The sequence below is a fragment of the Hakea prostrata genome, chromosome 7 (assembly GCF_041222555.1).
Source record: "Hakea prostrata isolate BN-2017 chromosome 7, UWA_Hpros_2, whole genome shotgun sequence".
Taxonomy (NCBI): domain Eukaryota; kingdom Viridiplantae; phylum Streptophyta; class Magnoliopsida; order Proteales; family Proteaceae; genus Hakea; species Hakea prostrata.
Genome location: NC_142606.1, coordinates 62,035,081 through 62,060,713, shown reverse-complemented (window position 1 = coordinate 62,060,713; position 25,633 = coordinate 62,035,081). Strand labels below are relative to the sequence as shown.

Below are 25,633 nucleotides of genomic sequence, written 5' to 3'. Positions count from 1 at the left end.
CTTATTAAAAAGAAGAAAAAAAACTAAAACAAATAAATTGGAAAAAAGGGCATTTTCGTCACAAAAATTATTGAATTAACAGTTTCTGTTAAACTTGCCCTTATTTAATCGTTTCATGAAACCATAGGGAGCCATATGCAAAAGAAAACTTAAACTGGATTAAAAGTGACCTAGACCAAACCTCAAGGGGTCCAGATGAAAATTACCCTAAAATAAGAACAAATCATTTTAACAAAAATTCTAAAATTCGTTTTTCTGTGCACAAATAACAAAGAACCCCAAAAACGTATTTTTAAGGAAATTCGCAAACGCGCCCTTAATCTCCCCATTCGGGTTGAGATTTCAACCGCCCACCCTCACGTCTTTCAACCCGTCACTGCAACTTACGGCTTCTCAATCGTGCCGGATTCTGAAACTCATTTCTAGCACTAGAGGCAGAGTTTTGTCGTTTCCGCAATTGGAAGAGCTCATCTGATTGGGTTCAGATTCTCCGGTTTTGATGGCATTCGAACGGGTGATTTCAATCCTAATGAGCGGATGGAGGGTTCAATGAGGCAGATAGTCGACGGAAAACCCAGAGCCGGCGACATGAATTCGATTTCAACTCTAATGCCGCACGGAGAAGCAGATAGAGCTTCGCTGCGGTTGTAGTTATAATTGCATTGAAACCCGTTTTTCTGTTTTCAGAATTCAAGAGAAGATAGTAGCAATCAAAAGGATCCTTTGTGTTGCAGATGAAATGGTGTTGAGAGCTTCATTTTCTTCTCTTACTTCATTGTGTTGCTTCAGCGGTCTTGCAAGAACTAGTAGGCTCTCCTTACGCTCTCTTCATTCTTTTTATGAGGATTTAGCTGGAGTGGATATAGATTCTCAAATCGTAAATAATTCTGTATCTGATCGTCGTGATCAGGTCAATGGATTTGAAGCTTATGTGGCTGATTTGTTTCAGTCAAGTTATGTTGGTTATGAAGATGCATTGGATTTGTTTAATCAAATGATTGAGTTACGGCCAACTCCGTCAGTTTATACCTTTAATCTTGTTTTAAGAGCAATTTACAGGAGTAAGCGGTACTCTTCTGTGGTTTCTCTGTATAGGAAGATGGTTTCCATTCGAATCTTACCGGATAAATACACCCTAACGGTTCTGCTTCACTGCTATTGCTACATGAATTTTGTTGACATGGGTTTTGCTGTTTTTGGATGTAGGCTGAAATGTGGTTATGATCCCGACACTGTAATTTTTACGTCTTTGATTAAGGGTCTTTGTAATGCTAACAGGATATTTGATGCAAGTAGATTACTTGAGACAATGAGGGAATTGGGTTGCTCACCCGATGTAATTACATATGGGTATGTCATTAATGGGTTTTGTCGATCCGGAAAGACAGCTATGGCTCTTGGCTTACTTAGGAAAATGGAAAAGCTTGGTTGCAAACCAAATGTGATAGCCTACAACATGGTTATTGACCGTCTATCAAAAGATGGATCAGTGAATGTCGCACTGGGGCTTTTACAAGAAATGACACATAAGAGATTATCACCTGATGTCACTACCTACAGTTCTCTCATTCATGGGTTATGCTTATCTGGCCATCATAAGGAGGCCACGAGATTTTTGTACCGAATGATATGTCAAGGTATTTTCCCTAATGTGATAACATATAATATATTGATGCATGCTCTCTGCAAGGAAGGGATGGCCCGAGAAGCGCATGGACTGTTGTTTGTTATGATTCGCAAAGGGGAAAACCCCAATAAGGAATCCTATAACACCTTGATGTGTGGGTATTGCTCTGTAGGCAAGGTAGATGTTGCTGTCAAGCTCTTTGATTCCTTGGTGATTAAGGATTTTGCATTGGATGTTGTCAGCTATAATACGTTAATAAATGGGTTTTGCTGTAGTGGGAGGATAGATGATGCAGTGAGGTTGTTTGAGAAAATGTGTCATAAGGGGTTGGAGCCCACAACTATCCATTACACCACTTTAATGCATGGATTGTTTGAATTTGGTAGACTTGAGGCAGCACAGGCTCTATTTGATGAGATGGTAGATAAAGGAATTTCTCCAGATGTCGTCACTTATAATTCATTAGTTCATGGTCATTGTAATTTGGGCTTTATGAAAGAAGCTAAAGAGCTTCTTAATGAAATGGTTAAAAGAGGAATTTTTCCAAATGTTGTCACTTATAGTTCTCTCATACATGGTTTCTGCAATCTGGGGCAGTTGCAAGAAGCGAGTAGAGTTTTTGGTGAAATGCTGGATCAAAATATCCTTCCTGATGTTCTGACATTTAACATCCTAATGACTGGCCTCTGTGATGAAAGGAAGATCAAAGAAGCACGCAGGCTGTTAGAAATGATGATCCAAAGGGGCAATGAACCTGATAGAGTTACCTACCATATACTGATAGATGCATATTTTTCGGCTGGTGAAATACATGATGCAATAATACTCTTTGATTCCATGCTGGCAAGAGGGCTTTCTCATGATCTTATCAGCTACACCACATTGATAAATGGGTATTGCAAGAATAGAAGAATAGACAAGGCTGTAAGGATTTTCAGGGAATTGCCCCAAAAAGGACTGAAGGCTACGGTTATTACCTACAGTACCCTTCTTGGTGGATTATGCCAGTCTGGTAGGGTTGAGGCTGCTCGTAATCTCTTGAATGAGATGCTGACTCAAGGAATTCCCCCAAATGTAATTGCTTACAACTCAATGATTCATGGACTTTGCAGTTCAGGTTTGTATGAGGAAGCCAGGGAATTTTTCAATGACATGGTTGATAGAGGAATTTCGCCTGATGTCCTCACTTATAACCATCTAATTCATGCCCATTGCATTGCATGCCAGTGGAATGAAGCCTCTAGCTGTTTTTCAGAAATGATGGGTCGAAGAATTTACCCGAATGTCACAACATTCAACGTATTGATGGGTGCTCTTTGCAAACAGGGGAAGGTTGGAGAAGCACATGCATTGTTTGTCCGTATGACCCATATGGGTGAGAAGCCTGATATTATGTCATACAATACGTTAATAGATGGGTATTCTTCAGCAGGCCAAGTGGATGATGCCTTAAAACTATTTCACTTTATGCTGGGTAATGGTCTTGTGCCGGATGTTATCACCTACCATGTGTTGATTGCTGGACAGTGCAAAACGAAGAGAATAGATGAGGCTTTGAGATTCATTCAGGAAATGGAGCACAAAGGCCTCAAGCCCACCACTCATATATGGAATACATTACTGGATGGACTTTGGGAAGCTGGTAAAGTTGAAGATGCACAAACTTTATTCAATGAAATGGAGCCAGATATTGTAACCTACAACACGATGATCAAGGGCCTTTGCAGGAAGGAGCTGCTGCAAGAAGCCACAAGATTTTTTGCAGAAATGGAAGGAAAAGGGTTCCTACCAAATACAGTTACATTTAATACCATGGTCCATGGGTTTTGTCGAGTCAATGAGATCCAAAACGCAATGGAATTTCTTCAGAAGATGGCACAAAGAGATGTTCCACCTGATACCTGTACTGTTTCTATTATTGGGGAATTTTTGTCAAAGGTTAAAAAGTATCAAGAACTAAAGGGGTTACTTCTTACATTTTTTCCAAAGCATTATGGAGATGTTACAAGTGTTTCTTCATTAATTTCCACTATGATGTCTGGTGAAGAATTTGGTACTGTAAAGCAATCATCAGAAAGATCTATGGAGTGAAAGTGAGTTTCCATTTTGAAGTATATATTTTTCCATAAAGATAATATGATTCTGTGACTGATTATTGTTTGCAAGGAGAATGTCTGGAGGGTTTTTTATTTTTTATTTTTTTTAATTTTTATTTAAATAAATTTAATTTAATTTTATTATTTTGTTTCCTTCAGGTAGATGCTGGGATCGAAAAGTTTCCTTAAAAGTTACCGCACTGAGCACCATCCAAGTGAGCACATTACTTTCAAATTCTTAGAAAGGATGGTTATGACCTTATCCCTCACTCTTTGAGTAGTGAGAATCAATTAAAGGGAAAGAGGTGCACATACTACAAAAGTGGTTCAAAGCTGCCATATTTTCATCAGACTTCCAGTTTCCTGTTTCTCTGGCTCTACAGGATCAGGTTTAAAGTGAGTAATTATTCCACTTCTTTTTCTCCCAAAATATAAAGAAAAAACTGCCTTCATTTCAGAAAGTTACCTCTAGTGTTGAGTGTAATCTTCATTTGGGTTGTTTATCTTGCTATATGATTTGGCAGAATGATTTGGAAATTGCATGTTGAATTTTAGAGGCAAATTCAATGATATAAACCTCCATATATTGGCATGCGTTCTCTTTGTAGTCCATGTTTTCTGTTGTGCATGCTCTTGGTGGTACTTGGATTTTCGAGCTTTATTTTTCCAGTTTCTTATCAGGCTTGTTGAAGTATATGCAAGTCTGGACTATTTTACTGTTCATATTACTGTTCACGTGAATAGAAATTGTTACTATTCACGTGAACAGTAAAAACTGTTACTATTCACGTGAGCAGTAAAAAACTGCATAGTTTCTATTTCTAATTTATTAGTCTTTCTGCATAAGTTTTGGTAGTTTCTAAAAAAGCATAGTTTCTATTTTCATAACTTTCTATTTTAGGAGCTAGGAAATTACTAAAGCTGTAATTTTTTGTTTCCTTTTTTCTAGAGGACAATTACTTGTCTCTCAAGTTGTATTAGATTCATTAGAAGTTATAAATAAAAGGGCTCTATGATTCTAGACTCTTAAAGCAAGAATCACAGGCCTCTTCTACTGGTTCTTCATCTCTCTTCTCTTCTTCTTCTTCTCTCTTTTCTTTGTTCTAGTTCAGTTGTTGTTTTGATTATTTAATGCTTGTTTTATAACATGGTATCAGAGCAAGTTTAATCAACCTAGGGACTGTTTTCTCTCTCTTGGATGCCCAATTTTTTTCCCTTTTTCTTATCTAGGGTAGCCCCAACCTTTGCTGCAGTAATTGTGCATGGCTGTCCTTTTTTAACTTTTGAAGCACCAAGTATCTATGTATTAATACTAAAAAAAGGCCCCAAGCTTTCTGAGGATATATCTACCTATTTGATTCAACTGAGGCTGCTACTACCTTTTTTTTTTTTGTGCAAATTTGAAGTTCGATCTGCACTATACTGATGTCATGGGATTCCTCTTGATTCTTGCGAAGATATGCCCATAATTCGGATTGCAAGACCTAAGTATTGTTTTCCATTGTTTGTGCTATAAGTTCTGCTGCAAGTCGTATACTAGTACCCTGTTTCAATGAATTTCTCTGTTCTGAAAAATTCTGCTGCTATCGTCTTGCTTTACTACTGCTTCCGTTGTTTATTTCAAAAACAAGTTTAGCCTTCTTTTTATCTAAAACTTCTACAAAGACCGGACTACTTTTCCTTCATATCAAGATCTGTTAGAGTTTCAAATCTAGCAGAAGTTTGTTGCTATGGTCCGAGATCTGATATTATTTGCTTTTGCAACTACTGTTATTGCACTTCTTCTGAGAGGATTGCTGTAGCGACTACTGCAATTTTGAGATTCCAAGCTGGTTCAATATTTTTTTTTCCTGATCTAATTTGTTCCTGCCTAAAGGTTAGTGGTGGTCCAGAATTTGTTCTCTTCCCCTGGTGAACAAGACTTTGTCCTGTGAGATGATTTACTACTGCTTGATCAGCTTTATTGGTGAATAATACACTGCTTTGTGGCTGCTACTTTTCCTTTTTGGGTTTCTTTTGTGCTCATACTTTAAGATGTTTGTCACTGGTCATCATTAATTGTCCACGTGTAATGCTACACGTGAGGGGGAGAATGGTATCTTATTTTATATCTACTCAAGATGTGCTGATGGATATTATTTGTGAAGATCTTTATCCTCAACTTATGGCATTCTACAACAATATCATTACCTATCTTTACCTGTATTGTCCTTTACCTAACTACTTGGTCCGTAGTAACCCATACTACCTTACCTACTTGGTCCACAGTAACCTACACTGTCTTTTACTTTACCTACTTGGTCCACAATATCCCATATTGTCTTTTATCTTACTTACTTGGTCCATAGTAACTCATACTGTCTTTTACCTACCTAGTTGGTCCGTAGTAACCTATACTACCTTACCTACTTGGTCCATAGTAACTTATACTGTTTTTTACCTACCTACTTGGTCCACAGTATTTAATATTGCCTTTTACCTACCCATACTTTACCTATTACTTGCCTTCTTGTGAAGCATTTATATGGTCATTGGAGTTGCATTTTTGAACATTTAGCGTGGATATTTCTCCCTACTACCGGCATTATATGAATAGTGCTTTTTGCCTACCTACTACTTGGCTTCTTGCAAAGCATTTATATGGACTTTGGAATTACAATTTTGAAGATTTAGTGTGGATATTTCTCCTTACTACCGGCATTATGTGGATAGTGTCTTTGATCTTGCTATACTTTGGACTTTGTTCGTCTTCAACATCATCGATTTGTTTTCATTATTGGATGGTTCTTTCAACATGAAGAATTAAATTTTTTTTTTTTTTAAAGTTGGTGTTGATTATCTCCTGAGTGAAGTTTTCTCAGTGTTTATCGACGTCTGCCATTGCTATATGATTCAAGATTTGTGCTACCTTTCAAGTTTATTCATATTGTGCAAGCTGAAGTTTTCTTTGTGTACACTTCAGCTTGAGGGGGAGTGTTGAAGTATATGCAAGTCTGGACTATTTTACTGTTCACATGAACAGTTACTGTTCACGTGAACAGTAAATACTGTTCATGTGAACAGTAAAAACTGTTACTATTCACGTGAACAGTAAAAAACTGCATAGTTTCTATTTCTAATGTAGGAGTCTTTCTACATAAGTTTTGGTAGTTTCTAAAAAAGCATAGTTTCTATTTGGGTGGTAGTTTCTATTTTCATAACTTTCTATTTTAGGAGCTAGGAAATTACAAAAGCTGTAATTTTTTGTTTCTTTTTTTCTAGAGGACAATTACTTGTCCCTCAAGTTGTATTAAATTCATTAGAAGCTATAAATAAAAGGGCTCTATGATTCTAGACTCTTAAAGCAAGAATCACAGGCCTCTTCTACTAGTTCTTCATCTCTCTTCTCTTCTTCTTCTTCTCTCTTTTCTTTGTTCTAGTTCAGCTGTTGTTTTGATTATTTAATGCTTGTTTTCTAACAAGGCTGAATTTGACTTGAGTGGAGGACCCTGGAATCTACCCGTCTTCAGAACTTGGATCCCATCTGGCACGCCATGTGGCAGGTATAGTAGCCTACCAGATAAGCCTTTCTAGGTGGGGTGAACGGATAAACTTAGCATTTTCGTTTTCCTACTTTAGGAAAAGAATTGATAATTTTTTTTTTGTGGTGGATTGGCTTTTTTTAAGGTAATCTGCGTTTAGTTAATGATGGGCATGCAATTGTATTGAGGGAACTAGATCCTACATCTTTCCAAGCCTGATGGAAAACTTGAATAATTAGTGCTTCTTCATTGATTTCATCTATAAAGGGCCACTTAATATCTGCTGAAGATTTTGGTACGGTACAGAATCACTGAAAATTTATCATAAGTGAAAGAGGGGGTTGTCACCATCACATATGAAGCATTTATATTTCGTTTCTTGAAGCACTTAAATAAGTTGAATGACAAATTAGTTAAAGGATAACATCTCATGGATCTTCTGTCCCGTTTTTTTCCCCCAGTGGGATCTGGGTTGAGAAGTTCCCTTTCAGAGTTGCTGCAAAGAGCAATCCAATTGAGCTTGTTACTTCAAATTTTACAGCCATGATGGTAATTCTTTCTCTCCATATTTTCCTTTCATTTACATAAACTTAGCATAAGAGGCTGCTGTTCTGTTTGTTTTTTGTTTTTTTGGTGTTCCTATTGTTTGTTTTTCAGTCAAACGTGTTAGGGATTGTTAATGGTAATGTATTTCTGGATTCAAAAGGATCCAACGAGAATCCATTATCCAGGATACAGGTCAACTGGAATGTTGGGTGTGGTCAAGATGGGTTTAAGTGAAAACTAAGGTTAGGGTTTGGTAGGTTAGCATTTGATGATGGGGTTATGTCAAGTGAGCAGAGGGGAACCTAGCACTAAAGGTTTCTTGATGCGTTAATCATGGGATTTTGTTGCAAAAGCAGCAGAGTAGGGTTTAGTTTCCGGGTTTCTAGACATGGAATCATGGGGAGACTAGGATTTTAAGTAGGAATTTGGGCCAGGGCTTTGTATTGAGTTCTGCTAAGGTGGATACTGAAATTCTGTCCAAACACAAAAACTTTCTAATGACTGGTTTTGGTTAGGTCTAGGCAGGATTTGGGTATTGACCATTTGGAGATATGGAAAAAGCTAGGATTTATAGTGTTGATGATTAGAAGAAGAAGAATTGGGGTTGGGGATGATTCGGCTTACTGTTTACTGAAGATTGTCAAGAAGAAAAGGTTGAACAAATTATGAAGTTCTTTCTTTATGAAGAAAATCCAGAAAATAGAGAGAACTTCAAGAGTTTGAATATGGCATCCTTGAACTGAATGAATAAATTGATGGAAGGGGTTGGAGAGGACAACATCTCTCTCCTTCCAAAACAAAAGGTGAAATAAAGATCTTATTCAACAATTATGAGCTCAATTGAGCAATTACAACTCTACTCATAGTGACAGTGGCATAGAACGAGAACTCACAAGATCTCAAGATATCTTGCTCTTTTGAGATAGCATGATGAAACCAGGGGCGAATTAAAAACTACCTAAGTACGTAACTTTGGTTGAGATCTTGGTTAAGTCAAGCTCTTGAACTTAAATCTGAGTTTGACTGGGACCTTCACCAAACTAATGTATTAAAAAGGGGGCAGGTTTAGCTCGAGTCAAGATAACTTGACAGACCTTGCTTGAGTTTCAACAGTTTTGCCTAGTTGCTTGCTGCCAGCTCCAATCCGGCAACATTTCGCTGGATTTTTTTATCAGAGAAGCTGCTGCCAGATATTTCTTCCATCTAGTTTGAGCTGCTTTGCACATATAGACAATTTAGCATTAGGTGGACATTGTAACCGTTGGGTCTTGAGTTGTACCTTTGGATTGTAATTTGAATGTGGAACATGTGTATTGTATAAACAGAGTTATCCGAACAGTAATGTATGAGTTAAGGTGATGTAAACCAAAACGGTTTACCTTGTGATGATATTGCCCTAGATTTAGATTCACTCGAGGATCCTCTCTTGGGGAACCAGTAGTCTTAAAGGAGATATCTTGGAGGAATTATGGTTTTAGGTAACAAAACAGTACCCTAGAAGGGTTCGCCAGGTTTAGACCCAAAAGGGAATGGGGTTTGAAGCTTGTATCCTTGCTGTAAATTTTGAGTTTCAGACATGATAGTAAGTATAAGTTCAAGTCTTAGGGGTTTTAGGGCTTCAGAGAGGGGTTACCAAGGTTTGGCTACTGCTGTATTGAAGTTCCAGAACTGGACAGAAATGTTGTGGGTCTAAAAATGCAATTCTAGGGTTCGAATGGGGTTGAAAGAGGACTGTTGTTGGGGATTTATAATTTCAGGTTTGGTGTAGAGTGTTTAGGTCAGTCCTAGTTGGTTTAGGATTGGTTTGAAGAGTCCTAAAGGGTTTTTTTTTTTGGGGGGGGGGGATTGGGACAGTGTGGGAGAAGAGGGGGAAAGGGGGGGGGGGGAAACTAATCCTAAAAGGGTAAGGTGATTGGAGTTGGGGTTGGAGAGATATAGGTGTTCTGGGGGTAGGTAAAATTCTGGATTTTAGGCTTAATGGTTTTCCTATGCTGCCGCAGGCTAGAAAAGAAGAAGAAAGGGGAAGGGGGAAGGTATCTAGGGTTTGGGATAAGGGAGGGTGGGGGATGAACTAGGGTTAAAAGGGAAGAGGTCCTAACTCATAAGGGTGCCACAGGGTTTAGAATGGGGCTTGGGAAGTCTGTGGTAGAGGGAAATGGTGTGGGAGACTTGCGTGTGTTAAGGGAGAGGGAGAAAGGGGGCTGGAATGGGGAGGGTAGGGGCTGTACTTGGAATTGGTAGTAGGCTGCTGTGGTTGTTTAATTGCTGTTGGAGCTTGAAAGAACAATGTTGGAAATTGAAGAGGAAAAAGTCTTAAGACCATGACTTGGATTTCCTCCAAACTTAGAAATTATGTTCAATTCTATCCTCCATGCTGTCTCCCCTTCCCCTTTCTCGAATATGTCGAGGAAACGTTTTTGCCTCGAGATGCAGCTCCAGTATGGTCTGAATCCCGTGTCACCTGGGTGAACTGACTTTTGCCTGTGAATCTCGATGGTCATCCTCCCCTTCCCTGATTCTCATGTACTGCTGGTGCTAGTGATCTGTCCTTAGGATCATCTAAATCCTGATCATGAGGTCCAACACCCTCCTCAACCCCTCCATCATCATCATCTTCGTTTATCGTCATCATCCTCATCATCGTCGTCAGGGGGTGCCTGAGTCGCATCATCCTCGATGTCGTACTAGACAATCAAATCCTCACTCTGAGTAGATGCACTAGGGAGTGGAATGAATGGATGGGATGGCACTGTATGTGCACTCCCCTCCTAGGCCATGAAGTTTGCAGCATCAACCCCCATCTCCTTTGCAATTTGTTTACTGGAATAACCCCCCTCCTCATCCAGCAAGGGCTATCCACTGTCTTTGATCCAGTTAATTACTGGGTTATCATCATCATCCATCCCAAATATGCCAGCCAACTCGATATTGTTACTCTCTCTTTACAACCCGTGTCTAATGTGATCCTTCCTTAGTCTCGTATTATAGTGTAAGTAGACAAGGTCCTCTAGACGCTTCACACCCAATTGGTTGCGCCTCTTTGAGTGGATGAGGCTGAAGGTGCTCCAATTTTGCTCACAACTAGTGGCATAACATATATAGGAGAGCACTTTACTTGCAATCTTACTCAAGTGGGGTGAGTCACATCCAAATTGCAACCACCATTCAGCTGTAACAAACATAGACTCCCAAGTTATTTCAATACTTAAATAATTAAGACAAAGATAGAATATAATTAATTAAATATATAATGAATTGACTTACCCCCAGTGGCAGATTCCTGTCCCGACACGGCCATGGAACGACTGAAGCTCCCAGTGGCATCCTTAAATGCCTTTATCTAATATATTAAAAAAAAAAAGACAATACACTAGATTAATAATTAAATTAACTTAATAACTTATTATAAAACTATGAATTGTTAATATCGAATCACTATCTCACCTTCATATGGATGATTGCCTGTTTAGATGGATCTGGTTCCAACTTCTCTACTACAGTTTGGACGGCATCCATCAAATGTTGCCTCATCCCAAGATTGTCTTTGTAATGGTACTTGGGATTTAAATAGTATGCTGTGTAAGAAAAAACAAAAATAAGAGAGAATAGTCAATACTTAATAGTGTGATAACATAATGAAAATTAAATTGATTCCTAGATTGAACAACACACTAGCCTTATGTAGTAGATGTTGCAACATAGACTCCCATCTAACTTGGATGATGTCGAGGATTTTCTTATTGCCTTGTGGGTAGACCTAAGCAACTTGTTGCTTCATCTTATCTACTGCAGCCCATATATGTGGTAGAGTAGGTCTTCTCTGCTGATCTACCATTCTCAACACATGCATCACAAGCTTCAACATCTTCACCACTGTCCTCACGGTATTCTAGAAATTGTCATCGAGTATGGTCAATTGTGTTCTCCTTCCTCCTACGGATGAAGAACCCTCCCAGTTAAACCATTGCTCTGATGAAAACATGCTTCTAAGACCAGTCTTCTTACTCTCAAAGCTCTGTAGTACTATCCAATTGGTAGCAAATCTAGTTATGCCTTGCCTTATTAAGTCACCTTGACACTTTGTCCCTCATCATCTTTAATGCATATGTGTGGTTATAAATGAAGGTGCTAACTTGTCAGGCTTGATCCGCGGTCTTCTTCACAAGTGTAACCTTTCCCATGTCCTTTAGCATTAAGTCAATGCAATGAGTAGCACATGGAGCAAGGCATCAATACAAAGTCATAAAGTGTACATGTAATGTAAATATGTAATATACGTATTAAAAATGAAAAGTAGTGCTAGAAGTAGAAGCATGTTTTGATACTTGGGGTTCCTCTGTATTTTCAACCCAGCTTTCTTGTAGTTGGTGCCATTATGAGTCACAATTTGGATCACATTCTCCACTCCAACCTCCTTCACCACTTGCTTTAATAATTTATGAATGTATTTTGCATCATTCTTCTCATTGGATGTATCTACTGTCTTGAGGAACATTGTCCTCCCATCACAATTCAATATGAAATTGATGATGGACTATTTTGTGGGACCAGTCCAATCATTAGCCATCACAATCACTCCATAATAAGCTCACATGGGCTTTAATCCATTAATATACTCATTTAAGTCCTCTTTATGCTTAGGCAAATAGACATTATATATTTTATATGGAGTGGGCCCTTGTACACCACTCCTAGCCTTGCTTATCTCCTTATTCATATCCCTATAGTAGGGCCCTTGGGTTGTATGTGTTGGAATACCATGGTATATAACCCATTTGGAGAAAGCCATCCCCACTTTCTCCTTCATTCTCCCCCATAAGTGCTTTAACTTTCTTTGTTTGTGCTCAGGCCTCCTAAATAGGGCCAGATCATTATGAAGAATCTCAAGATCCGGATATGTAGAATTTGTTGATGAAGCTGGACCCCTTGTTGGCGCCCGTGGGATAGGAATTTCCTCCCTCACACTTTGACTCCTCCTTATAAGAACTTGGGAGCTGCGTGTGCCTCCCATACTTGCTGGCTCTCTAGAGGACTTACAACTCATAGCCCTCTGTTGCCTACTCATGTCATCAACCCTTGCTTGCTCCCTACTCATCATCATCACCCTCCTCATCTGTTCGAACTTTGGGTCAGGGTCACATCCATACTCTCCTGGCTCCTATAAATCAAAATCCTGCTCTCCTATCTCTGGAAGGTCATCTAGGCATGCATCCTCGAACTTCTCCGTCTGTTTTCTCTTCTCTTTCCTCTTTTGCTTTCCCCCAACCAAGTATAAGGCCAATACTTCTCGACCTCTGAGGGTACCTTTTGGCATCGTACTACATCCCTGTTTCCCCTAGTTAGATGCACCTTCAATCTAAAGGCATGGTAGAAGATCTCACTCTCGAGCGAGATCTAGCCACCTTGAAAAATTGAAATCTCGACCATCTTGGCGAGATCTCGGTCTAGATATATGATTTTTTGGCGTCAATTCGGTGGCCCATCTCGATGGGTTTTGGAGTTCTAATTGGGCTGAAACTTGGTATTTAGACTATTTAAGGCCTTTTGAACACATTGGTGGCCTTGGATTTGTTGGAAAACAATCCTAAGTATGATTTCTAAGTCTACCCACAATATGAAACCGAAATGTTGTAGGATTAGGGAATGTAAGGTTATACAACATGTAATTAGAAGTTTTATATAAGTCATTAAATCATAAGTTCATAAGATAAGCAAATAATGATTGATATTCCTTCAATATTGCAGATGTGCTAAGAGTAGTTGCAAGTGAAAATCCAGCCAAAATCAGCAAAAAAAAGGGCAAAAATTGAAAGTTCCAGTGAGATATGGCGAGATCCGGGCAGATATGGCTAGATATGGCGAGATCTTGAGTGAGATATCCCAACTCTTTGCTCTCGATCTCCATCTTGTCTTGCTTATTTGAAAAAGCAAGATCTCGTGAGATCTCCCACCATTTTAGACCCGTCCTCCTATTTGTTTCTCGCAATAATTGCACTTGCTTTTCTTTCTATCAACTCTCAATGGCCTCCAGTTTTGCCAAGTTATGTCTGACATCTTTGAAAGAGTGCCTGAAACAAGAAATACACACTAAGTATCTTGTATGCTCAAAAAATTACATACATGCTTCTAATAATATTTTCCTATTTTTAAATATAAAACAAAAATAAATAAATATTTTTAATATCTAAATAATTTAAAAAATATATAAAATACACATGAATTATCTTGAAAAGCTCCACAACATGCTCCAAAAATTGTATACATGCTTCCACTAATACTCTCCTATTTTAAAATTTTAAAACAGAATTAATTAATATTTTTTAATATTTAAATAATTTTATATCTCAAATCTCAAATAATAAAAATAGATAATTCATTGCAAAATATTCAACAGCATCACAACAATATGGCGTCTCACATACAGTACTTTGAAGCTTATACGTCTACTATACAAGTATACATATACAGTTTTAGCAATATATATAATTTACAAAATAATTTTTAGTAACAGAAAAATAAAAAAAATACTAGGAAGAACCAAAAATTATTTTTGACACAAAATTCATAGATCAACACTCAATACTAGACATACTTTAATTTGAAAGCAATCTAAGTTGATTTGAGCCATAAACAAAACAAAATAAAGTTGGAGAACTTTGTTAACTAGCCTTGTTTGATTCTTGAAAACCCAACAATGGAGGAGCAAGAGTTGAGGAGGAATGCAAAGAAGTTGCTAAAATGAGGTGAAATGGGGGTAGAATGCAAGAGAAATTAGAAAAAAGGTCCAAACTCGAGGGGTGGAAAAGCTCGAAACTGGCGGAACCTGCGTAATTTCGCAAGTTCCGCTCGAAACACATGATTTTATAACTAAAGATGTATCGTGATAGAGCCTCGGTGTAAACTTCATTAATCCATATCCAGAACTGAAGAAGACACTCTACTAGTTGCTGAATACAATTCAAAGATAACAGTAACAGAACGTTTTAACTAGAACAACCAAGAACAGTAGCTGCATTCATTTAGTAATATCTGAATTGACAATACTAAGAACACAAGTTGATTCTACTCTCTATTACTTAATCTGATAAAAACAACAAAGTAAAAGACTCAGCAGCTAACCAGAATAGCTCCCACACAACTGAGCTCCTCCGAGAGGTCTTCCCTCTCCCACAAGCCTCGCTTGTTCCTTCTCTTTTCTCCCCCCTCTTCTCTCCTGTCCCTCTCCTTACATACCCTAATTGTTCTAACAAACTATTCCATGCCTTCCCACTCATCCTCTGCCACGTGGTCTGTCTCTTCTGCAGCAGTGCTGGGAGCAGAGTAATGATTGTTATCCAATAGAATGTTGCCAGCTGTCCCTCCTTTTCTTTTGTCCTCTTCAGCCACCGGAAGTGATAGTGTTCTCTTCTCCTTATTTTTACACTTATACACCTTAGTTATGAGAGGTCTATCATATCGTTTTGGTCAAAACATACAACTTTACCTAAATTTTTGGTTTTTTGTTTCGTTTTCCAAAAATGTAGGCATTTCAAATTTCGTCCAAAATTTCTTCTATGGTCAAAGGCAAGAAGGCAATCAATGTGGTTGGGGCACCGCCTAGGCGATAGGGCGATAAAGTGGTGCCTAGGTGGCAATACGGTGACTAAAGCGGTTGGGGCCAATTTTTTCAATACAAACAGATGATGGAATGTAGATGGTGGAATATCTACCTACAACCACATCAGTACATAAAAGTATCTAAAAACCAATGGATGTTGAAACCATGTAAGTGGAGTGATCGCATGATGGAACAAAATTATCAGTGCGAAGGAGAATTCATGTTATGATTGAGAGACAGTCATTCGAGGGACTAGCGCTACCGAAATAGTTACACTAGGCGGTAGATATGGAATTGCAACACAAGTGGTGTATATAGATGGTACATGCATGACGATGATATACCTAGAATTATACACGTACTTCCAATGCACATAGTGAAGAATGAAGGTAAGCTACCTACCGGGTTGTAGGATTGGTAAAATACGGTGAACAATTTTACAGCGTGTAGAAGTTTTGGTAATCGTCATGGTAAATAACATGCGTACGGATACAGAAGCATGGCCGGCATGACCAGTTCCTTCTTATGAGTCAGAACAAGAGTTTGTAGGTCCTTCTCATTGAGGAAGGTGGGTTGTTGGTAGTGTCAATGTTTGACAACGAGACTCCCATGCATTTTTTTCACATGGGCTGCTCAAGTAAGACAACAAAATAAAAAGAAAAAGGAGAGAAGGAAGGAAAGAAATGTGAGAGATCCTTTCCTCCCCCCCTCGGGCCCCCCATTTATAAATGGTTTTTTTTTTTTGGGGGGGGGGGGGTGGTGTGGGAAACAACAAGAAGTAAGAGAACAAAACTTAGCATAATAATTATTGTTGAAGTAGTCGGTTGGTTTGTAATCTCTTCCAGGGTTGAGAGAAGGTGTACAGGGGTATCCAATTTTGGATACAGGGTTGGGTTTGGTTATAAATCCGAGCACTGTATATGTTGTATGTTTCCATTGTCATAATGAAGAAGTCTCGTTATGCCCATGGATGTAGGCAAAGTGGAATCACGTAAATCATTGTGTTTATGTTTTTGTGGTATTACTTTAGTGTAACTTCACGTAATCCTCACGTGGGTCCCACATAGACACTATTCGCATATCACAATTCACGAGTACGTTTTTTGTACTTCTCTTCGTTGATCTTTTACACAGGTGGGGAAAGTGAACCGAGTTTCAGCACCCCCCCCCCCCAATGCTTTTGCCTCTCTTTTTGTCCATTCTTGGTTAACTTCAAATGTTGAAATGATTGAGTCATTCCCCTTTTCCCGTGTTTCTATTATTTACCTGCATAATTAATATATAATTTCCCATTATTCCATTTCTTATATCTCTGTTTCACGCATATTTTGTATATTCGCTTCCGTGTTTGCCTTCCTCACCTTGTCCATGCGATGCCTTTTCCTGTTTGTTCTACTTTTTTGTTATTTAGATAGATTCCTATAAATTAAGAAACTACCATTCCTTTCAATTGATCGTAGTCTATTATTTAGGTGGCCTATGAGCGACCTGATTTGGGTTTTGAATCCCAGATCTGCATCACCAATTTTTCAAAACAACTCGGCCAGTAAAACCTATGGGTAAATTTAAATTGAACAAATAATACATTTCAGCCACTTGCTCCAATTATATTTGATATATCACGCAGGATCAGAATCTAGTAGAGAATTCGCAATAGAATCTTGTGGTATGATGATGCAACTATGCAACATCCAAGCCCACGCCTAGTGGATGACTAATACCATGGGAAGCTGCTAGGGTTGCTGCCCAGCAGCACATTAATAAATGGATTACATCCATATGTAGTTTTTGTTTCAAGCAATGTATATTATGCTTGCACCAGGGGCACTTTAGTAATTCTGCCCTACCATAAGGATGGTCTAGTGCTTTTAGGTCTTTTATTCAAGTCAGTTTTTAACTCAATATAGCAGCCCATGCTTTGGGTGCTCAAGGCCTTGTAAAGGTCAAGTTATGACTTATAAGACTTAGTTCCTAACACTAAGCCCAAGTCAATTTCAACTTGTAAGTGGTGCAAAATTGAAGATATATTTAAGAAAGAAGAAGCCCATTGGGTTAGGCCCATCAAAGGCCTAAAGTTATCACCTGAATCAGCCCATGGCTTTCATAGGCTAGGACTGTTTTAGTGGGCTAAAGTTAGCCCACATATGTTGAACTTCATAGTCTAGACCTAAGCCCAAGTGTAGTTTTTGAAATGTCAATAAAAGGGGTTATCGTTTGAAAATAAAAGAACTCATTGTCAAAAGAGTTTTCCTTTGTCAAGAGTTAGGTAGTAGTTGAGTTATTAATAGGTAGGTGGTGTTAGCTAGTGGTTGGATGTTACCATTAATGTTTATGTCTCTTTAGAATGCTATATAAAGAGACTTATGTAAGATGTGAAGACACAACTTATCAATGGAAATCAAATTGCTTTGTTAGCATTCCTTCGTTATGGAGAATCCTTGTGTTTGATCAAGGTAGGTTGGTGTTTGATCCAATCGCTCCACCTTGTGGTGTGAAATCCGGGTGTTACATTGTTATTCTCAATTCCCTCATATTGTCCCTTCAATTTCTTCATCATGGTTCTGCCCTTGTTTTGAAGATTTATTTAGCCCGTATTGTTATGCTATTATCCTTGTAATACCACTCTAGTTTCAGCCCTTTTTCACGTCTGAATTTTGTTTCATCTTAAGTCTATCAAATTTGAACTTGATTCCCTGTGAAATGTCTTATTTGGCTATTGTTTTGATCAATAAAATACAGTACTACATTAGTAAGTCTTAGTTTTACTGGGACTTCATTAGTTTTATTATTAAAAGAACCACCCCCCCCCCCCCCCCCCAAAAAAAAAAAAAAAAAAAAAGAAGTTAAGAAAAAAAGAACAGCAATGGAGGAGGATACGGTTCAGATTATTTGATAGTTTTTCTCAAGCTTTGCCAAGGGAAAAGAAAAAAGGAACAGCAATGGAGGAGGATACGGTTCAGATTCTTTGATATTTTTTCTCAAGCTTTGCCTGCATTTTCATGTGCTTGCTGCTGCAACTACTGGTTTGTTTCATTTTTGGGCAGAGAAGCTTCAAGAGTTGAGAAACCTTAGGTTTTAGGTGAGGCCAAGCCAAGATTCTTGTTGTTGCTAAACTGTTAGCCTTTAAACTCTATTACCATTCCATCAAAGCTTCACAAGGCTCCGTCATTCAGCTATGTGGCAGCGTAGCATGTCCCTTTCATGTAATCACTTTTAATTTCTATTTATTTCCTCATCCATGTTTGGATCCCTTTTTGCTCTCCAAAATAAAGAAACCCTAGATCTCCCCAACCTGCCATCAACGTTCACTCAATGACTCAAATTCAGCACACATTACACCATACATCCTCCCCACCTTTGTTCCAAATTGTTGACAATTATGATGTTGCCCTGAATTGTATAGGATCAACTAGGTGCCACTTCTTCTAAGATCTCAATTAGAACCAAACTCAATTAGGGAATTAGGCCCAATAGAAATAGGACTGAAGGGTAAAGGTAATTGAGGCAATTGGCTGGTGGGTGTGGAACCCAATTCAAATGGTTTTGTTAGTAGGGCTTGGGGACAATTTGGTCCAATAGGGTGATGATCCGATGGTTGGATTTGGCTGGGCAGGTTCTCCATGAAAAGACCTTGTGTATATTCTTTGCATGTTTTCAAAACAGCAACTTGTTTGAACTTGAAACTTAGGTTTATCATGGTAGATGGGGGCAGCAAGGTAGGTTAAATTTAGGTGATGATATGGGGTGCTGTGGATTGAATTTTAATGAATTCTAATCATGGTTGTCGAGGTGACAAGGTGAGGTGATTGAGGGCAACAAAAACCAAGGCAAAAAGGCGACATCAGGTCGCCTTGACCCAAAAATGGGCCATGGTGCCTAGTCGGACGCTTTGACAACCATGATCCCATTGATGGATCTGGGCTGTAGATGGATTCCTATTAATAGGAGTTTCAGAAAAACAAAAAATAGTAATGATAAGGGAAAAGGAAAGAGGATGAAAAGGGTAGAGGATGGATGTTACTTGCCAGCTCAGGTTAGCAACTAGAGATGTTACCAACCTAGGAGCTTCCTTGGTTGTGACTCACCATGCATCAATCCAGTTGTGACTCACCAGACCAAGTGTCATGATGGACATGAACTCTGCAGCAGCAGCAGGAGGTACTATAGTTGTCATGGTGTCTAGTTGTCTCAGGTGTAAAAGATAGGCAACACAAGCAAAGCCACCAGGACAACTAATTACTTTCTACTAGTTACTCATGTGCTAGTCACATACTAACTTAAATTGAACCACATAGATCCCCTTTGAAAGCCCTGATCATCTCTTCCCTGCAGCTTTCTGAAGATCTTCAACCCAGCTGACAACCTAACCAACCAACCTCACCATTAATTTATTAACCGTCTGTGAGGACATCAGCCTTATGCAACAATTTTGAGTCTATCAGTGATGCCAGTGTAGACATTGGCACATGGCAGCACCTATTCGGGTTGACGACAACTTTGGACGCTGTTGGGTTGCTAAAGTCCATTGGTTTGAGGAGCATCGCCCATAGGCAGTTTTATTTTTTTAATTTCGGTTTAGTTTGGCCCCTTGTGGTTGTTTTCTGTTAATTTGGTTTATTTCAGTCTAATTGGGTTTTGAGTCCATCCATGGGTAACAATTGGGGCCGGGTTATTTTCACTTTAATTGTACTTTTTAGATTTCCAGCTTTTTTGATCCTAAGCGTTAGAACATTAATAATGAGTCATCTAGGTCTTTTTGGGATTTTAAAAATGGTGTTTGAGTTAATTTTTTTTTCTCTTATAAGAATGTCGTACGCACATCCCATTGAATCATTGAATGAAATAAAGAAAAAGCAGAATTTTATTTCTATTGCTGGTCTCTGACTCTTGTTTTCTTTTTCTGGCATGAACTCCCCTCAGTGAGTGCTTTCTACCCCCACTATTTTAGTTTCTGCGTACATAGGTTCGCCTCCTGCTTATTCTGTCCAGCAGCACCTTGCTGCCGTGTCATCTTTCTTTGTTCAGCAGCACCTCTTCCAGTGGTTTCACTTTAAATTGGTCCCTTTTGTCATGAAAACCTTCTCTTCCCTTCCCTTTCCATTCATATTTGTAGTGATGTTTTATTCATGTGGAAATTACTATCTAGTAAATTTTTTTTTCTTTTGCCATCCACAAAGTATTTCTAGTTTTCCTTTGTTACCAAAAATTCCCTTTTCTTCCCCATCAGTAGTTCTATTAATTTTGGGTTCTCCTGGGGTTCCTTTATGCTTCTCTCTTTGTTCCTTTGACTTCCCTTCTGTTATTACTGTTCCTTTTCTTCCATTCCTTTCCCATATTTTTGTTTTCTTCTCTTATATTTTTCTTGATAGGATCTATACACTTTTGATGAATTGCTGAATTTTATTGTTAGTTTTAGGATCTTTGTAAATAGGGCAGCAGGTGTTTTCTAAGAATTCTTGTCTAACTTGCACTCAACTAGGTGTTCTGTTGCCATGATCCCCATCCCCATGTTTCCCTATTGAGTCTTGTTTAGTCTTGCTTGCTAGTTTAGGGTTGATATTGCTATTTTCTTTGTTATTTTGTTTAATTTGCATGTGATAGGCCCCTCATATCTCGTGTGTATCTTGCAAGCACAAGAAGAAAGCTGGATTTGGTGAACAACATCTAGGGAAGACAATTAGATATGGTCCTGAGAAGGAGGTTGTTGAATAGAGAATGATTGGCAAAATATTGTAGAATATTTATTACTGAATAAGAGGGATTTGGGGACAGGCAGAATATTGCGAATGATTTGCAGAATATTTACTACTGAATAAGAGAGATTCGGGGACAGACAAAACATTGCTGAATATTTACTACTGAATGAGAGAGATTTGGGGACAGATTGTCAAGTGGTTAATTTAGGGAACTATATAGTATAAGTATTGGGGAGGGTAATAGGTTAGAGTAGCTTTTTCCGTAAGGGAATATTATAGGGAGTGATTCTTGGGTAGCCGGAGGCTGAGGGACACCGTGAGGTGTGGGGGTGACTGGCACCATTCAAACTAGTTCTATCTTGTAATTCTTGTATTTTTGTATTAATTTTCAAAGGTATTAGTAGGGTCTTATCAAATTGGTATCAGAGCAGTGACGATCTGCGGGAATAGATGGACACTAGATTGTCTATGTTTTCCGGCAAAGGCAATGTGCAAGAATGGCTTCTTGAAGTGTTGTTATTCTGTTGGGACCACCAAATTGAGGAGGAGAGAAGGTTAAGTGTGGTTCTCCAACATTTGGAAGGAGATGTGCTAGATTGGGTGTATGATAAATCTTGGTTGGAATTTACTTGGGTGAGTATCCAAGAAGCCATTAAAATAGATTTTGGTTATAGCAGAGAATCAAAACGAATTTTGAGTTCGCACAATCCTGAAATAGCGATCAGCTTTAGTGAAGACAACCATGCTATGCAATACAGGGAAGAGGAAGTGGATCGACGAAGGCGAAAATTGTAGATGAAGCCGTGATTAATTTCAAACCTATTCAGGCTTGCGCCAATAATTGAAACAATGGCATGGAAGTTTTATTTGAGTTTTCCACTAAAGAGAGAGAAGAGAAGAAACATAGGAGGGGGCCACAAAGGCTTTTCCGGATAGAAAGTAAGGTAGATTGGGATGCAAGAACTCCGGCGAAACCACCATGGCTGATAGTGGTAGCGATGGAAGGGGACTTGTCATCACCGTCGGAGATGAAACAGCTTGAATTCTGGCAAAATTCTAGTGCGACGTGGGTGCAATTGCTGAATAAATTATTTCCTGATTTTCACCTTAAGGACAAGTTGAGACTGTTGGAGGGGAGTATTGATAGGCCCTTTATATCTCGTGTGTATCTCGCAAGCACAAGAAGAAAGCTGGATTTGGCGAACAACATCTAGGGAAGACAATCAGATATGGTCCTGAGAAAGAGGTTGCTGAATAAAGAAAGCAATCAGATCTGGTCCTGAGAAGGTGGTTGTTGAATAGAGAATGATTGGCAGAATATTGCAGAATATTTACTACTAAATAAGAGGGATTTAAAGACAGGTAGAATATTGCGAATGATTTGCAGAATATTTACTACTGAATAAGAGAGATTCAGGGATAGATAGAATATTGCAGAATATTTACTACTGAATGAGAGAGATTTGGGGACATATTTGTCAGGTGGTTAATTTAGGGAACTATATAGTATGAGTATTGGGGAGGGTAATAGGTTAGAGTAGCTTTTGCCGTAAGGGAATATTATAGGGAGTGATTCTTGGGTAGCCGGAGGTTGAGGGACACCGTGAGGGGTGGGGGTGACTGGCACCATTCAAACCAGTTCTATCTTGTAATTCTTGTATTTTCGTATTAATTTTCAAAGGTATTAGTAGGGTCTTATCAGCAAGCTTATCAAATTATTACTTACTGCAATTTCCTCTTTATTTGTGATTTTTCATTAGTAATTGTCTAACCTGACAAGACTTGTAGCGAGCCCTTGTATGTTCCCTAGTTTCTAGTGCTCCTCCTGCAACACCATTTCATCTCTTTTGTTCAAGTCAAAACCCTAGATTCCTTCTGGGTTGAAATACTAGGCGCCCTGTTTAGTTTTGGCTACCTTTCTGCATGTCTGCCCAAATCCAATGGGTCTTGCTTGAGATCCTGTTGCATTGGCCACTAGCCATACTAAGGCTATATCAACATTCAGTAAAGCAAGGGATTGCCTTGATACTCTGATGGTGCTTGGACTCTTGGGCGATGCCTTAACAACTTTGATGGAAATAGAAACAGAAATGGAAAATAGAACCAAAACCAGAGAAGTTCTGAGAGTCAGGAATTGACAAGCTGAAATAGAAAACCATATTAGTAATGAAGAAAATTGTAGCCAGCAAAAAAGACACCATATAACATATTTGTCAAGGCAAAACTTTAGGCGACACCAACGCATTCCTCAGAGAAACCAGGTGGTGCCACATTATGACAACCTTGGGATATAGTAAGTTAGTAACTATGTTTGTACTGATGACAATTGCTCATTCGGTTGGAATTATTAGTTGACTTGCTTGACAAAAGGAGAAGAGGAAAAACTCTGAATAACCATCCCAAGCTACTAGTCCAATCATAGATTGAGAACTCATGAGATTTGCCAATAACTATTTTGAAAAGGCTACACGGGATCAATGGAGAACTAAAAACCACCCAAACTCACAAGAAATCTCATTCAACTTGAGATCTCAATTTGGGATCTTTGTTCAACCAGAGTTTGTAACAACTTGATACATAGAAAGATGCAAAACTCAATTAAGACTAGATATGTCACTGCAACTTGACTTTCTGCATTTTATTGTTGGAACTTGGAGTTTTTTACATAAAGTATGATTATTTGACTACTTTTCATGACTAAATAAATTTTGTAGACTAGGGTATTTTAGACTTCTAGTTCATTGTAGTGGTTGCAACCGATGGTCTGAGATCAAACTCTAATGTTGACTTACTTTTCCATAAATCTGACAGTGCCATTGTGTTCAAAAGGCCTAAAATAGGCTATATGCCAAGCTTCAGCTCCATGCTCCATCAAAACCCCCTGAGATGACCATTTGAGCTGGCCAAGAAAGGGTACCAACTTGCGGAGAGCTCAACTTTTTTGGATTGCAACTGCACCTCGAGGTAGAGTTCTTGAACCATGTTAATATATAGCTGCTAACATCAAGAAACAAGCTGTTGCACTGGGTACCTTTCCCAACTGTTCCTTGGACAGTTTTTGCCATTAATATGAATCCTAGAAACAGCTGGTTTCTCAAATGAAAATATAGCAGACAATCCATTCAGCCACTGCGACACCCAGGTTGGTATAATGGATGATAGGATCAAAAACCATCTCCGGCGAGCTATGGCTATTGATCCTGTTTGTTGAGTTAGTATTCTTCCTCAGGGTGATTCCCTGTTGCTCATTTATACAACTATATTGGTATCCCACCTCAGCCGGGGTGATAGGCTACTCGATGCCAATCTCTCCAATGGAGGCCATACTCGATTCAGATTAAGTGACTCGCATTCTCCTACAAAATCAGTAATTAAAAAAAAAATATAGTAATTAGGCACAGCATATGGTAACTATAACTTTCAGCTGCAGGTTTAAGGAGTTTTCAGAATGTTGTTTTAGCAATTGGATCAATGGGTTAATTGAGCCCTGATTCCTGAAGACTGAACAGGGGGAAACTCTAATTCTTATTTTCTTATTTTTTTTTTGCAAGCAATATTCAGACTTGGGCATAAAAGTTGTCGACGACACTCAGAGAATCATTAATAGTTTCTTTTAAAACTTTTCCTTTTAAATTCAAAGAAACATAGTTGGCATGATGTAAGCTTTCAACCTCTTCCAGATGTCTACTGAAGGATAAATTTTATGGTCTCGTTTGTTATTCTAAGGACCAAGGACTCCTGGTTTTTTATCATCCATGTTGGTTTCTTCACATCCTCCTATAGAATGTCATTTTCAGGCCTCGAGTTTATTCTCATTGAGTTTTATATTCTTATTATAGACCATGATTCTGCACTTCCTGTTGTAGGATAAAACATATGGCTGGAAGAAATCGTATGCCTCGACATCCTTTGAATGATGGATGGCGTGAATACCCACCTGAATGCCCATTTAATTGGGGCCCATTGCCTCCACCACCTCATCCTGCTCTGCTAGAGGAAGAACATGAAATTCAGCATATTGAAATTTGTAGGTTTTTGGCTGACAACGAAGACTAGCTGAGGATCATATCACCCTGCAGCAGGAGCCAGGTCTTGCAAAGGAAGAACTGCATCTAATGAATATCACCATTGCAGATATTCATGTGGAGGGAGAAGCTTAGTCTAGCGAGCTTATTGATAGGGGATTGAAACTGGTAGCTGATCTACGAGCAGTTGAGCCTTTGAAAAATGAGGTTGTGCAACTGCATATGGAAGTTCAGAAACTGGATGCCTCAAAAAAGGATCTGGATGTTCAAGATCAGAACCTCACAAAAGACTTGGTGAGGTTACAAGCTGATAATTGGCAGATTCCCAGTTTGAGGCAAGAGCTTGATATGCTGCACCAGGAACTTATGCGTGCTAGGTCCTATCAAATTTCATAGCTGCCATTGATAATTTTCTTTTCTTTCAGAGCCTGCTATTGTTATGGATAGTTTTTGTTGTTACCTCACAAGGATAGATGTGATTTGAAATTTAAATTTTGATATAAGGATTTTCCTTCTTTTTTTTGG

General features: G+C 38.7%; 2 protein-coding genes across 4 annotated transcripts; both read left to right on the top strand.

The window, feature by feature from the left end:
* The first annotated feature begins 329 nt into the window (after positions 1–329).
* LOC149011605 (uncharacterized) lies at positions 330–25,633 on the top strand. Of its 3 annotated transcripts, XM_089162194.1 has the most exons (5): positions 330–3,720; positions 3,883–4,119; positions 7,706–7,793; positions 23,895–24,047; positions 24,950–25,633. In XM_089162194.1, the coding sequence occupies exon 1, from the start codon at positions 740–742 to the stop codon at positions 3,716–3,718; it is 2,979 nt and encodes a 992-aa protein (XP_089018320.1). In that variant the 5' UTR covers positions 330–739; the 3' UTR covers positions 3,719–3,720; positions 3,883–4,119; positions 7,706–7,793; positions 23,895–24,047; positions 24,950–25,633. The 3 variants fall into 3 exon arrangements, with proteins under 3 accessions (XP_089018320.1, XP_089018321.1, XP_089018322.1); XM_089162195.1 differs by lacking the exon at positions 7,706–7,793; XM_089162196.1 differs by lacking the exon at positions 23,895–24,047.
* LOC149011606 (protein FLX-like 3) lies at positions 24,960–25,504 on the top strand. Its single transcript, XM_089162703.1, has 2 exons — positions 24,960–25,110; positions 25,281–25,504. The coding sequence occupies exons 1-2, from the start codon at positions 24,960–24,962 to the stop codon at positions 25,502–25,504; spliced, it is 375 nt and encodes a 124-aa protein (XP_089018829.1).

What these genes read in the sequence shown, in the direction of transcription:
- LOC149011606 (XM_089162703.1), top strand. Translation starts at nt 24,960, where the DNA reads ATGGCTGGAAGAAATCGTATGCCTCGACATCCTTTGAATGATGGATGG. An exon ending in AATTCAGCATATTGAAATTT is followed by an intron (nt 25,111 to 25,280) that starts GTAGGTTTTTGG and finishes TGAAACTGGTAG; the next exon opens with CTGATCTACGAGCAGTTGAG.
- LOC149011605 (XM_089162195.1), top strand. Translation starts at nt 740, where the DNA reads ATGGTGTTGAGAGCTTCATTTTCTTCTCTTACTTCATTGTGTTGCTTC.